At 41.0% G+C, this 13,913-nt stretch overlaps 1 protein-coding gene across 5 annotated transcripts in view; it reads left to right on the plus strand.

Annotated features, from left to right (window-relative positions):
* The window catches only part of LOC101159451 (triple functional domain protein), a 127,749-nt gene that overhangs the window by 37,422 nt on the left and 76,414 nt on the right, over window positions 1-13,913 (plus strand). For all 5 annotated transcript variants that reach the window (XM_023960295.1, XM_023960294.1, XM_023960296.1 and 2 more), the window contains exons 9-14: window positions 158-349; window positions 3,253-3,384; window positions 4,797-5,027; window positions 5,475-5,597; window positions 7,450-7,641; window positions 13,557-13,726. In XM_023960295.1, coding sequence (XP_023816063.1) covers window positions 158-349; window positions 3,253-3,384; window positions 4,797-5,027; window positions 5,475-5,597; window positions 7,450-7,641; window positions 13,557-13,726 — 1,040 coding nt within the window. The remainder of the gene's footprint in view (window positions 1-157; window positions 350-3,252; window positions 3,385-4,796; window positions 5,028-5,474; window positions 5,598-7,449; window positions 7,642-13,556; window positions 13,727-13,913) is intronic.

Here is a 13,913-nt window from a genome sequence, read left to right on the forward strand (position 1 = left end):
TAATTACGTAGTTTTCAGAATAAAAAAAATTTGTTTTGAAATAGTATTGGGACATTTACATAATAGTATAATCAAATCAATTCAGTCATTTTGCAGTGACATCCATTTGCATCAAATACTTCCAAACTAACCTCTGGGCTCTTTGTCTGTGGTCCAGAATGTGTACGTGAACATCAACCGGATCCTCTCAGTCGGCAAGCGGCTTTTGGATTCTGGTCACTACGCCACGCAGCCGATCAAGCAGATCTCAGGCCAGTTGGAGCAGGAGTGGAAGGCATTTGCGGCCGCTCTGGATGAACGCAGCACACTGTTAGAAATGTCAGCCAACTTCCAGCAGAAATGTGACAAGGTAAGTGTGACTGATTAGTCTGCTTCACAGGTTGCAGTTGCTCTTTGGCTACGTTCACACTGCAGGGCTTAATGCTCAATTCGGATTTTTTGAAAAAATCCGAATTATTTGCTAGACCGTTCACATTTCCAAGTAAATCCGAACTTTTGTGATCTCCAGTGTGACCGTGACACGACCCAAATGAGACCCGCATGCGCAGAAGCCAGAAGAATACTCAACGGTGAACGACGTCACTTGTTTGCGGAGCAGATGTCAACAACAGTGTTGTCAAAAGCGGAACTCTTTTTGTAATATTAAATTTATTTTCACGAAGGAGCAGCACAATTACAATCTTCTCATTTTAAGAAGGCATTGGAGTCGGGATTGTCTGTACCCACTGTAGTGGAAGAGGAATGTGTATGTGTTGGGCCCGCGCGCCCCGTGTGTGTGTGCAAGCGCGTGCCGCGATAGAGAATAGGGGGGGGCAGTGTGGGCGCGCATTCATGTTGTGTGTTACGGAGGACGGTAATAAAAGAAGGTTTCCCCCAAAATAAATGCTATGGACTCTTTATCAACCCGTTCTGGAGAATCTAAGGATCAGAACAGGGAGGAGGAGGAGGATCGCGTCGGGTCCCCTGCGCTTCTGAGCACAGTCGGAAAGGGGAGAAAGAAAAAAGTTATAGCTGTAAAGGTTCAAAACCACGCTCTGCCATTTATCTGGAAAATTTTTCAAAAACCGCCCAGTTGCAATAAGAGCCCTGGAGTTTGGCCTGAAAAGAGCGATCAGCCCAAATATTAATCCAATCGGGGGTCTCGCTTCCCTTCCACTGACTGGTCTCAGCAGCATCGTCCACCATGGTTGATGTTTACGTTCTCGTTCCCGCCTACTTTAACGCAAAATGATGACGTTTGTTGCGTGTCGATGACGTACGGTTCGGAATCAAGTCGCCTGGCCGGTCAGACGGCGGTCGCAATTGAAAAGAACGGCTACAATTCGGATTCAGGACGGCAAACCCACGGGGCCTGGGTCGCAATTGAAAAGATCGGATCTGTGTCATTCAGATTGTCGTGAAAAGATCGGAATTGGGCCACTTAGGGGCAAAAAATTCGGAATTGGGTCGTTTCAGCCTGCAGTGTGAACGTAGCCTTTGTGGGGCTGTATTCAGCTATAATCTGCTGTTGTCATAGAAACTGTTAGCATGTCTTCTCTCTCGTCCACAATTCAGAAACTAGGAGTAAACAAACTCTGGAACAGTTTTTAGCCAGACCTGTTTCATCTCTTGATCCTTTATAAAACGTATTTGTTTTTGTTAAAATTGAGTTTCCTTTCGGATGAGGGTTGTACTGTAATACAAGAATATTAATCACTTTAATAAAACTAAAATATCAGCTTTTATTTACTTTTTAACAAAAAATTGCATTTCCTAAATTTGTCAGCAGTATGAATAATTTCAGGCTTGACTGCATAACCGTTGTGTTTTATCATTTGATGGACTGTAGCAAGAAAACGTTTGTAAAACTTTTGGGTTTCCTTTGATTTCTGCGAAAATCAAACAGAAAATGTTTTGTGATGTTAATCTAGGTCTCAACCAGGGTTGTAAGGATTAATCGATTAATTACTTATTGGATTAATTAGTTTCTATTCCTGACATCAACCAGATTGATTTGATTAAATTAGAATCAAATCAATCTGGTTGAAAATGAAATAAATCTATTTTAATTAATATTGGAAAAAAATCATTAGGATTGAGGTACGCTATGTTTATCTGACTATAAGGTAAAAATGACCAAGCGCATCACAGCGGACAACACAAGTGATGTCGGCAAAAACTGATCAGTCCATCATTCCAGTCCAGTATGTGGAAACAGCTTGAATTGAGCAAAGTCATGTGACCATCCAGTGTACTAGAATGTTCCCGTTTGATTCTTTGGATGTGGAAAAACAACAGTGGGCTAAACTTTAGGAAACTAAAATGTGAATGGATTTGACTTTAATACTTGTTCTGCACTGTTCAGCCCCCAAGTATTTATCTCTGAGTTGCATTGCCTGAAGTTTTGGTTGAAGATCCAGTTTAGGTCAGTTTTTGAGTAATATCAGATCTATCCAGCCGTACAGTTTAGATCCAGATTCCAGCTCAGACAAGGAAAGCAAAGATGTTCATGAATCTATTTGTCTGACAGTGGATGTATCAGAATGGGGTGGAGGAGGGAGCTCGTAACCCACCTATTGTAGTTTCTGTGTAATAACTATAAGCTTTTGAATAAAGAAATACCGGTACTCAGAAATGAAGTTTTAATCTTAAATTCTTGAGAAAAATACTACAAAAACATGTTAAAAGCACAATTTTCATGGGAGTGAATCTTTGTATTTGTTTTTCTGCAGAATGTAAAAATTTTATTGCAGAACTTTAGCTTGAACAATTGTGTTTCTGGGGAAAATGTGTCACTGGGTTAGCTATGATTTGATGACGCACTAAAAGATGGTTAGAGGAACAAAACATTTCCTTAAGTTATCTACCTAAAGCTAAACTATGTGAACGTAAGTGTGACAGAATATCTAAACTGGCTTGTTTAGGGAAAAAATTAAATAATGTGATACATTTTTTAAATACCGGTAGATTTTCATTTCTAAGAAGTCTCCATAAAAACCCAGCCAACAGATGTACTCTAGTTATCACTCTAGTTATCACAAGGCATAATTAGACAGAAATAACTTTGTAATATCTCTTTAGAAATAGTCATTTCTAGTTAGATGGAGAGGTTAGAGTCGCAGTGACAAACACTACATTCAGCCAAAACCAATTTTTAGGAGTTATAGTAATAACAGTGAGCATGCAGGCACTTTAGCATGTTAAATTCTTGTTTGGGACATTCTCCTCAACTGTGAAGGACCATTGTTTAACATTGCATGTACTTTATTGCAGTATATAAACAATGTGGAGTCATGGTGCAAGGTGTGTGGAGAGGTAGATCTGCCCGCTGAGCTGCAGGACCTTGAAGATGCCATCCACCATCACCAAGGCTTGTACGAACACATCACTGCTGCTTATTCCGAGGTAATGTTATATTACGAACGGAATCTCCAAAACAAATGGCTGAGCGAAATTTTTCAGCCAATTCCATTCCATTTTTCTATATGCCTCAAACAATCGGAAGGAGGCTTCATCTGAGAATATGACTTTGCCCCAGTCCTCAGCAGTCCATTTGCCAGACTTTTTGCAGGAGATCAATCTGTGCAATAGAGTTCATAGTGTCTTTAACTATTAACTGTTTCCTGGTTCATTTGTTGTCAGACACGGGATGTGTTTTAACATAGCTGACGTGTTTCAACGGTGGTCTTTGTCAGAGTCGTCATCAGATGGTTCTGTGTGACGTGTATAAAAACAGGAACCAGGAAGTCGGATCAATCTGTCCCTGATGTTTTTGTTGGAGAGAAGTGTCTTATTTGCTGTCCTTCTTGACACCAGGCCATCTTCCAACAGTCTTGGCCTCACTGTGTGTGCAGAAGCGCTCACACCTGCCTGCTGCCATTCCTGAGCAGCTCTGCACTGGTGGCACTCCAATCCCACAGCTGAATCCTCTTTAGAAGACTATTCTGGCGCTTGCTGGACTTTCTTGGTCACCTTGAAGCCTTCTTAACAAGAATTGAACCTCTTTCCTTGAAGTACTAGATGATCCTATAAAGTGTTGATTTAGGTGCAATCTTAGTTGCCACAATATTCTTGCCTGTGAAGCCATTTCTATGCAACGCAATGATGGCTGCACACATTTCTTTGCAGGTCACCATGGAAGAACAATAATTTTAAGCATCACCCTCCTTTTAACATGTCAGGTCTGCCATTCTAATGCAATCAGCCTGACATCATGATCTCCAGCCTCATGCTCGTCAACATCTCACCTGACTTAACAAGACAATGACTGAAATGATCTCAGCTGGTCCTTTAATGACAGCAATGAAATGCAGTGGAAAGTTTTTTTGGGATGAATTTAATTTTCATGGCAATGAAGGACTATGCAATTCATCTGATCAGTCTTCATAACATTCTAGAGTATATCCAAATTGCTAATTTGCTTCTGAACAGAAACTGTAGGTTCTGCTATGCAGTGGAAGATAAGAACATGCAAGAGCATGAATCTCCATCCCCACATGCACGTGCACAGTGTCACACTGCTCCCTGTCTGCTTTATCCCTCTTTTCTAACCCACAGTATATTGATGGACATATTCCGCTTATCTTAGTGTCAGATTATCAGTCTTGGATGTAATATTTGTCTTTCCAGCAGATCTATCATAAATGTTACAAAGCTTAAAATCATAACCTACTCAAATTGGCAACTTGGCACTTGTATCCCCTTTCTCTTTCCTTTGTAAAAAAAAATATATATATATATGTAAAATATAAAATTTAATATTCATAAACTTTTAAAACCTTTAAATTTTTCAACTAAATGTTTGAATGAAACTACAGGTGAGCCAAGATGGCAAAGCTTTGTTGGACAAGCTGCAGCGACCTCTGACCCCTGACAGCACTGACTCCCTGACAGCGTCAGCAAATTACTCCAAAGCGGTGCACCATGTCCTGAACATTATCCATGAACTGCTGCATCATCAGAGACAGCTGGAAAACATCTGGCAACACCGCAAAGTGCGGCTTCACCAGCGGCTGCAGCTCTGTGTCTTCCAGCAGGATGTCCAGCAGGTACTTTGAGGCATCAACATCTTTTTGTACTGTTTATCTGTTGGAGTTCTGGCGTTTCTTTAACATCAAATTGTGGAGGAAAGGCAAAGGTTTCTCTAAGGTTGAAGCTTTAACATTAACCAGAAAGAACAGCTCAAAATTAGTCCATAATCTTGTAATATGAGGATGTGCATGCTGCCAAAAAACCCTGAGTATTTCTCAGAGTGGGTTGACATAGCAACTGTTGCTATGGTTACTGAATTGGGTCATGTGGCCTTGCAGATGGTGTTCATCCACTCATGCTGAGAAGGACAAAGTGCAGAGAAGGGAGTGTGTGAAGATGACTCCTACAGCACCAACATGCTCTTCTCTTACATCATTTCATTAGCCACTGTGCTGCTGTCACATATGCCGTTTGAGACCACCACCTTGTGGTTAATCTTAGAAAGTACTTGTATTTGTTTGCAGGTTTTGGACTGGATTGAAAACCATGGAGAAGCATTCCTCAGCAAACACACGGGAGTGGGAAAGTCCCTGCACCGAGCCAGGGCCCTACAGAAACGACACGAGGACTTTGAAGATGTGGCTCAGGTAACTGTCGTCCTCTGTTAGTGCTGAAAAACTTCAGTTGCAGCTGTTAAAATCTGTGAGTTAAAAATATTAATTTTCAATATATAACATTTAGAATATATGAAACTGGAAAGTATGCTTAATGATTTTCACATCTTGTAACAGTTATAATGTAATCCAGTGTTTTTCAACCAGTGTGCCGCGGCACACTAGTGTGCCGTGGGAGATGGTCAAGTGTGCCGTGGGAAATTGCCCTCATTAATCATTAACTGATCTAAAAACATTTCCCATCTCCAGGAAATCAGCTCTTTGTTCATCCAAACTGGCCCTGATAAAACACTGAGTAGTTAGGAATATAAAAGATCTTAAAATTACTTTTTCTTTGGGTTTATTTAATTCTATTAAAGACATTTTGATAAGAATGATGTTACCGCGATTTACCTGCAGCTATGACAGTTTGCGGAAAAGTCCCGCCCCTTTAACTGTCTCCACCAATCATTCTTGAAGGCTTAATCACATGTCATCAGTCTGACCAATCAGAAGTGGTTAAAGTCTTCACTTCCTTGTTCTTAATTCTGCTGATAAAGTCGCTCAGTTCTAACAAAAATACCAGCTAAAGCTCTTCTTTAGCGGTGTAGCTTTCCACAGAGTCCGTTGTCAGACCGTGGAACAAGTGGACAATACAATGAAGCTCACAGACGCGAGTCTTTCTGCAAGTTTTTTCGGCAGTTTTCACACTACATCTCCCATGATGCATTGGCTTAAAGGGCCAGTGTCCCAGCGCACAATGAGTTGTCCTTGAGAAACGGCTTGAAACCACAACAAACAAACAGTTTCTAAATTTTCTAATTTAACTTCCATTTCATCTCTTAGAAAAAACAGCCGCAACTTCCTGCTTTTCCGGCCACAATTATCACAAAAATGCACGTGAGATTCCGGGGGGGTGGGGGGGGGGGTCTGTCGATCAATACAGACCATGAATTTCTGTTTTTTTTTTTTTTTTTGGATGCTGGTGTGCCGCGGGATTTTTGTCAAGGTTAAAGTGTGCCGTGGCTCAAAAAAGGTTGAAAAACACTGATGTAATCAATGTTATTGGATTCCATTTAAAGGGCTAACATGAAGCATAAATCTTTAGGGCATCTGTGGCTACATCAGTAGTCACTATCACCAAGTCTGAATGAGGAGTGAATAAATAATGGATACATGTGAGCGCTTCAAGTGTCTGGGAAAGCACAGATAAATCAAATCCATTATTAATAATATTATTAATCAAATTAATGAAAGTAAGTCAATAATAACAATTTTGGTGATTTTCCTTTCTATGCTACAGTTTGAAAACAAAAGAAAAATGTTGAAATGAAATTTTAAATAACGCAATTTAACTGCTGCCAAATAGTGAACAAGCTACTTCAATTCAATTTAATTTTATTTGTATAGCCCAAAATCACAACAGTCGTCTCAATGGGTTATTGTAAAGTAGGCATGAAATCATAAGGATGATGAATGCATAGAATTCAAAAGGAAAATTTTAAACTGAACTAAATTAACAGACTAACCTAAACTGGGCTACTTTGCTGAGTTCATTTGTTTGTAAATCTGACTGCTTCACCAGCCGTGAACCCCAGCGCACGTCACTGCATTCATTCTACAACTGGGAATATGAACCTTTTTTAAAAAGTTCATCATAAATTAACAAAGTAAAAACAGAATTTTTCTTCTTCCTATTATTTTTATCCCAACTCTCTCTGCACCCTTTTCCCTCTGCTGGCCTGGATTGCGTTTATCACATCTGCAGGGTTTGTCTTTGTGAGGTTCTTTGCTCTTTGCCTGCTTGTCTTCAACGTGTAACCCTCCACTCTGCTGCCTCTTACAGAACACCTACACCAACGCCGACAAGCTGCTGGAGGCGGCAGAGCAGCTGGCTCAGACAGGAGAGTGTGACCCAGAGGAGATCTACCAGGCGGCCCACCAACTGGAGGACAGAATTCAGGATTTTGTACGGCGTGTAGAACAGCGCAAAGTCCTCCTGGATATGTCTGTGTCCTTCCACACGCACGTCAAAGAGGTGGGCAGAGACGATAAGTGATGATCTAAAAGGGTCACAGAGTAAATTTATAACACAGCGTTTTTAAAGTTTAATTCAGTGGCAGACCGTCCAGGCCTGCAATGCCTTAAGGCAGTGTTTTTCAACCAGTGTGCCGCGGCACACTAGTTGTTCATATACAGGTGGATTCTATTTATCATCATTAGTCATTTAGGTCAAGACTGGATCATTCAGAGATCCTGACTGAACATCTGGAGGGAGTTTGCTGCACTGAAAGTAAAGGGACTGAATCATTGTACACCCAATATTTCAGTTTTAATTTGTTAAAAAATGTGAAATATCCAAGAAATTTCATTCCACTTTATGATTGTTTCCCACTTGTTGATTCTTCACAAAAAATTACAGTTTTATATCTTTATGTTTGAAGCCTGAAATGAGGCAAAAGGTTGAAAAGTTCCAGGGGGCTGAATATTTTCACAAGGTACTGTAGTTTGGCTACCATTCTTCTTTCTCCCAGCTCCTGCACTGAGTCAGTTCTCCGCACTCTCTGTCATTGTCAAATTCAACTTTATTTGTTTAGCGCTTTTCATGCTACAGAGCAGTGGTCCCCAACCACCGGGCCGGGCCGCAGGAAATTTTGGCACTGGGACGCACAGAATTTTTTTTTTTTCCATTTTATTGTTTTTTTTATTGAAAAAAACATTTTATTTTGAAAAGTGACCGGATTCTCTCTGTTACATCAGTCACACTTAACGCATGTCACAGTCGCGACACCAAACATCACGTGATACACCTCAACCCCCCCACCGGTCCGCGGTAAACGTGTCTTGCATTGTACCGGTCCGCAGTGACAAAAAGGTTGGGGACCACTCATCTCAAAGTGAATAAAAAATACGATAAAAAAATATAGTAGTTAAAATAATAAACATAGTAAAAATAATACAAATAATAATAAAAATAGATAAAATAATAATAAAAATAAATAAAATAATAATACAAATAAATGAATTTATAAAACACACAAATACCCAACACATACACATCCCAGCATTAAAATCAAAACAAATAAAATTAGCTGTTAAAACTTTATAAAATCAAATAAAAATGTGGACAAGTAAAAACTGTGTAAAAGCTTTACTAAAAAGATGTGTCTTAAGTTTTTTCTTAAAAACCTCCACAGTGGCTGAAGCCCTCACGTCCTCAGGCAGGCTGTTCCACAGGCGAGGCCCACTGTGCTGAAAGGAGTCCTCGCCGTGGGTTTTAGTTCTGACCTTTGGGACCACCAGCAGACCTGCACCTGTGGACCTGAGGGCTCTGGGAGGGTCATAAAATAAAAGTAAATCTGATAAAAATGAGGGTGTAGTTCCATGTAAACTTTTATAAACTAATAAAAAAAAACTTAAAATCGATGCTAAAGCTGACTGGGAGCCAGTGCAAAGACTTCAAAATGGGAGTAATATGCTCCTTCTTTCTGGTTCTGGTTAAAAGGCGTGCAGCTGAATTTTGAACAAGCTACTGCCGGTTTATAGTATTTCTCTTAACACCAGAAAGAAGAGCATTACAATAATCTATCCAAGATGTTATAAAAGCATGGATTAATATTTCAGCACTGGCTTGTGAGAGAAAGGGTCTCACTCGGGCAATATTTCTAAGGTGATAAAAGGCAGTCTTTGTAACTTGGTTTGCGTGTGCTTCAAAGTTAAGATCTGCATCTAAAATCACACCCAGCTTTCTGACTTTACTGCACACATTCAGATTAAAAGTTGATAAATAGGATTGGACCATTTCTCTCTCAACTTTAGGACCAACAATTATGTCAGTTTTGTCTTGATTGAGCTTTAAGAAATTCTCTCCCATCCATTTTTCAATATCTAAAACACAACTTAAAAGACACAGCCACATATCATCAGTGTCATCAGCATAACTATGAAAGTTTATGCCATGTCTCCTGATGACATCACCATGTAAAGGTTAAAAAGTACGGGACCTAGGACCGAACCTTGTGGCACACCACATGTCAGTCCGTGCCTCCCAGATGATGCATCATTTACAGTGACGATAAAATCTCTTCCTGTGAGGTAAGATTCAAACCAGCTGTACACAGTTCCAGTGATTCCAACCATGTCATGCAGACTGTTTAGAAGAATGGTGTGGTCAACTGTGTGGAAGGCTGCACTCAGGTCCAGCAATACTAAAACTGATGTTTTCTTTTCATCAACATTGGAGCTAAGATCATTTATAACCTTGACCAACGCCGTCTCTGTGGAGTGATGTGATCTAAAATCAGACAGAAATTTTTCTAAAATATTATTTATATTAATAAAATAATTGAGTTGGATAAAAACTAGTTTTTCTAAAATCCTACTTAAAAATGGCAGGTTTGACACTGGCCAATAATAATCATTCAGATTATTCAGAGCATTTAAACCGCTCTTTGACAGAGTGGGTCTCACTATAGCAGTCTTTAAAGATGTGGGGAAGATCCCAGTCTGAAGAGAGCGGTTAACGATGCTCAGGAGCTCCTCCTCGTAGGATGAACACACCGTCTTAAAAAGAGAGGTGGGGATGGGATCCAGAGAACAGGTTTTACTTTTAAGTTGGGAAAGTTGGGAACTCTTGGACATATGAGTCCGATTTTATTGTCCACTTGTAGGTTAAAATCGCCCAAAATGTCATCCGTTATTAAGCTGACAATGGCAGAGTTGTCTGAGAACTTATGAAGATGACAAGTGAAGGCAGTGAACAGAAACGGAGCCAGAACTGTTCCCTGCAGGGCCCCCATGTTGCAGACCACCATGTCAGACTCACAGCAGTGAGCTCTCACATACTGCTGGTGGTGTGAGAGATAGTCCAGTATCCATGCAAATAGATGTTGGTCCACACCAATGTTTACCAGCTTATCCCCAGCAGTGATGGTTGGATTGTGTTGAAAGCATTGGAGAAGTCAAAAACATGACTCACAGTTCTCCCAGTCTTGTCCAGGTGTGCAGCTCTGTATAGGAGTAAGATGATGGCAACCTCAACGCCGATGCAAGGCTGGTAGGCAAACTACAGGGGGTTCATTGACTGAATCACCATAGGACAAGATGAGTGAGCACCAGCCTCTCCATTTTCTTCATCAGATGAGAGTTTAGCACCACTGGTCTGTAGTCTGTGGTCTGTAGTGTACCGGTACTACGCAGGATGTCTCCCACAATTGTGTCACTTTCCAGTTTCAAGCTCAGACAGAACACAAACAGCATGGCGCTGCACAGTTTGTCTGCACATGTTTTAAGTACCGGTAGCCTGGAGCTGATGACATCTGGACCCACTGGCTTTCTTGCCTTGGTTTGGCTGAGCTCCTTCCTCACTTGGGCCCTTGTGAGGGACAGTGTGAGGGATGAAGGAGGATGGGTGCTGTGCCGTAAGAGCTATTGGTGGAAGGGCTCACGGTGGGTGTAGGAGTTGTTGTTTGCAACAGTGGAGACAGGGTGTGGGTGGCCATCTGGTCAAATCTATTGCAAAAAAAAGATTCAGGTTGTTCACCCATGTCTGGTCCCCCTTAGCCTGAGTGTAGGGGTCCTTGTATCCAGTGATTGTTCTAAGTCCCCTCCACACTCTGTTGATGATGTTCTACTGCAGCTGGTCCTCAATCGTCCTCCTGTAGCACACTCTTCCTTGTTTAATGTTTAATGTAAAAGCCCTCTTCTACTCCTTCAGGAGAGCTTTTATGTCAGGAGTAATCCACAGTTTGTTGTTGGAGAAACACCATACAGTCCTGGTGGGTACAGTGTTCTCAACACAGAAGTTTATGTAGTCAGTTATTGAGTCTGACAGTCGATGTCCTCCCCATGTGGACTGCACAGTTCCTCCCTCAGACTAAAAACAGCCTTTTCGAGACTCCTCTGTCATATCCTCACTGTGCGGGAGAAAGCTGTTTGCCTACATGGAGGGGGATGGTTGAAGTTTCCAGAGAAAAGGAGAAGGGCATCAGAACTCTGTGTCACGAGTCTATTAACCACAGAGGACAGAACATCACATGCAGCTTTACCATTAGCAGAGAGGGGAATATATGCAGCTATTGCAATAGCGTGTGAGAACACCCTCGGCTGGTAGAACAGCCTCAGGCTGACACCTAACAGTTCAATGTCCTCACAACAGATCTGCTCTTTAGCAGTGATGTGACTGGATTTACACAATCTGTAATTAACAAAAACTGGCAGTCCTCCTCCCGTCCTCTAGCTGCTCTCCATGTAGACGAAGTTTACCAGTCAAGGCCTGAAATGATACACCAAAGATACATCAAAAACTACACAGTAAGAGTTCCCCTTCTGTATGAGGTAGGATTATTTTACTATAACCAAAAAAATCCTAAGTGCATCACAGTGGACAACACACATGTGATGTCAGCAATACTGATCAGTCCATCATTCCAGTCCAATATGTGGAAACACTTTGAATTTAGCAAAGACGTGACCATCCAGTGTCTAGAATGTTCTAAGAATGTTCCCTTTGGACTCTTTGGATGTGGAAAAACAATAGTGGGCTGAACTTTAGGAAACTAACATGTGAATGGATTTGACATTCATTCTAGTTTGGACACATGTTTCATTTAGACCAGTGTTTTTCAACCAGTGTGCCGCGGCACACTAGTGTGCCGTGGGAGATGGTCAAGTGCGCCGTGGAGAAATTGCCCTCATTCACTGATCAAAAAACATTTTCCATCTCCAGGAAATCAGCTCTTTGCTCATCCAAACAGGCCCTGATAAAACACTGAGTAGTTAGGAATATAAAAGATCTTAAAATTACTTTTTCTTTGTGTTTATTTAATTCTATTAAAGACATTTTGATAAGAATCACGGTACCGCGATTTAGCTGCAGCTATAGCTGTGTAAGAAAAAGTCCCGCCCCTTTAACTGTCTCCGCCAATCATTCTTGAAGGTTTAATCACATGTCATCAGTCTGACCAAACAGAAGTGGTTAAAGTCTTCACTTCCTTGTTCTTAATCCTGCTGATAAAGTCGCTCAGTTCTAACAAAAATACCAGCTAAAGCTCATCTTTAGCTGGTGGTTCATCTCTTAGAAAAAAACAGCCGCAACTTCCTGCTTTTTCTGCCACAATTATCACAAAAATCCACGTGAGATTGCGCGCGGGGGGGGGGGGGGGGGGCTGTCGATCAATACAGACCATGAATTTTTGCTTTTTTTTTTTTTTTTTTGGATGCTGGTGTGCCGCGGGATTTTTTTCAGGGTTAAAGTGTGCCGTGGCTCAAAAAAGGTTGAAAAACACTGATTTAGACTTGATGATCTGGAAGAAATCCAAGAATCGGGAAACCTTCACTGTTCAGTAGCAGGAATTTCTGTCTGCGTCTCACAGCTGGAAGTTTTGGCTAAATATGTCCTGGATCCATTTTAGGTCAGTGAATTGGATCCAATCGGATTGTTCAAATGAACCAAAATCAAAAGTGAGTTGGATAGTCAACCACAAATATTGAATTGGATTGTTGTTAAAACGAATTGTTACAGCCCTGATATACATATAAAACAGGATGGTGTCATACACATAAAATAGTTAGAGAATGATTTTGGCAAAACTGAAGGCCCGGCTCTGAAATGCATGGACCACCACTGGTTTATATATTTTTGATTTCAAAGATGAACATTTTTCTAGTTGTGAATCACATCATGAATATGAAAAGAAGTCGGTGGTGCTAAGAAGGATCTGTTTTGGTTTTCCTGTTGGTGTGTTGCACTGCATGAAAGCTCTGTGTGTTTGTTCACCTTCCTAAAAATAATACTTGAAACAAGCTATTCTAATTCCACACCTTTTACAACAAAGTTGTAAACAAAAACTACAGTTGTAAACAAATGGATTACACATTTGCAGAGATCTTTGTTGGGTCTTTTATGAGCACTAACACCCCCACCCCCCACCCCCTTCTGCTCTCCTTTTATAGCTGTTGACATGGCTGGAGGGCCTCCAAAAAGAACTTCTGGACGATGTTTATGCCGAATCTGTGGAAGCTGTCCAGGATCTGATCAAGCATTTTGGACAACAGCAGCAGACCATATTACAGTTTTCGGTCAACACCGTCAAGGAGGGAGAAGACCTCATCCAGCAGCTGAGGTTCAGTTCAGCGGCACTTTGCTTTCAACGTTTTTCACCAAGTATTTCTGCACATCCAGAAAGGATGCCTGCAGTTCCCTTCCTGTTCAGTTTTCTTCTTTTTAGCAATTTTCTTTTTAGCGATTTTAGCGATAAATTTGAATTTGCTGTTCAGGATGGGAAAATCAGGAGGTCAGCCCACCCATCT

The sequence above is a fragment of the Oryzias latipes genome, chromosome 11 (assembly GCF_002234675.1).
Source record: "Oryzias latipes chromosome 11, ASM223467v1".
Lineage (NCBI taxonomy): Eukaryota > Metazoa > Chordata > Actinopteri > Beloniformes > Adrianichthyidae > Oryzias > Oryzias latipes.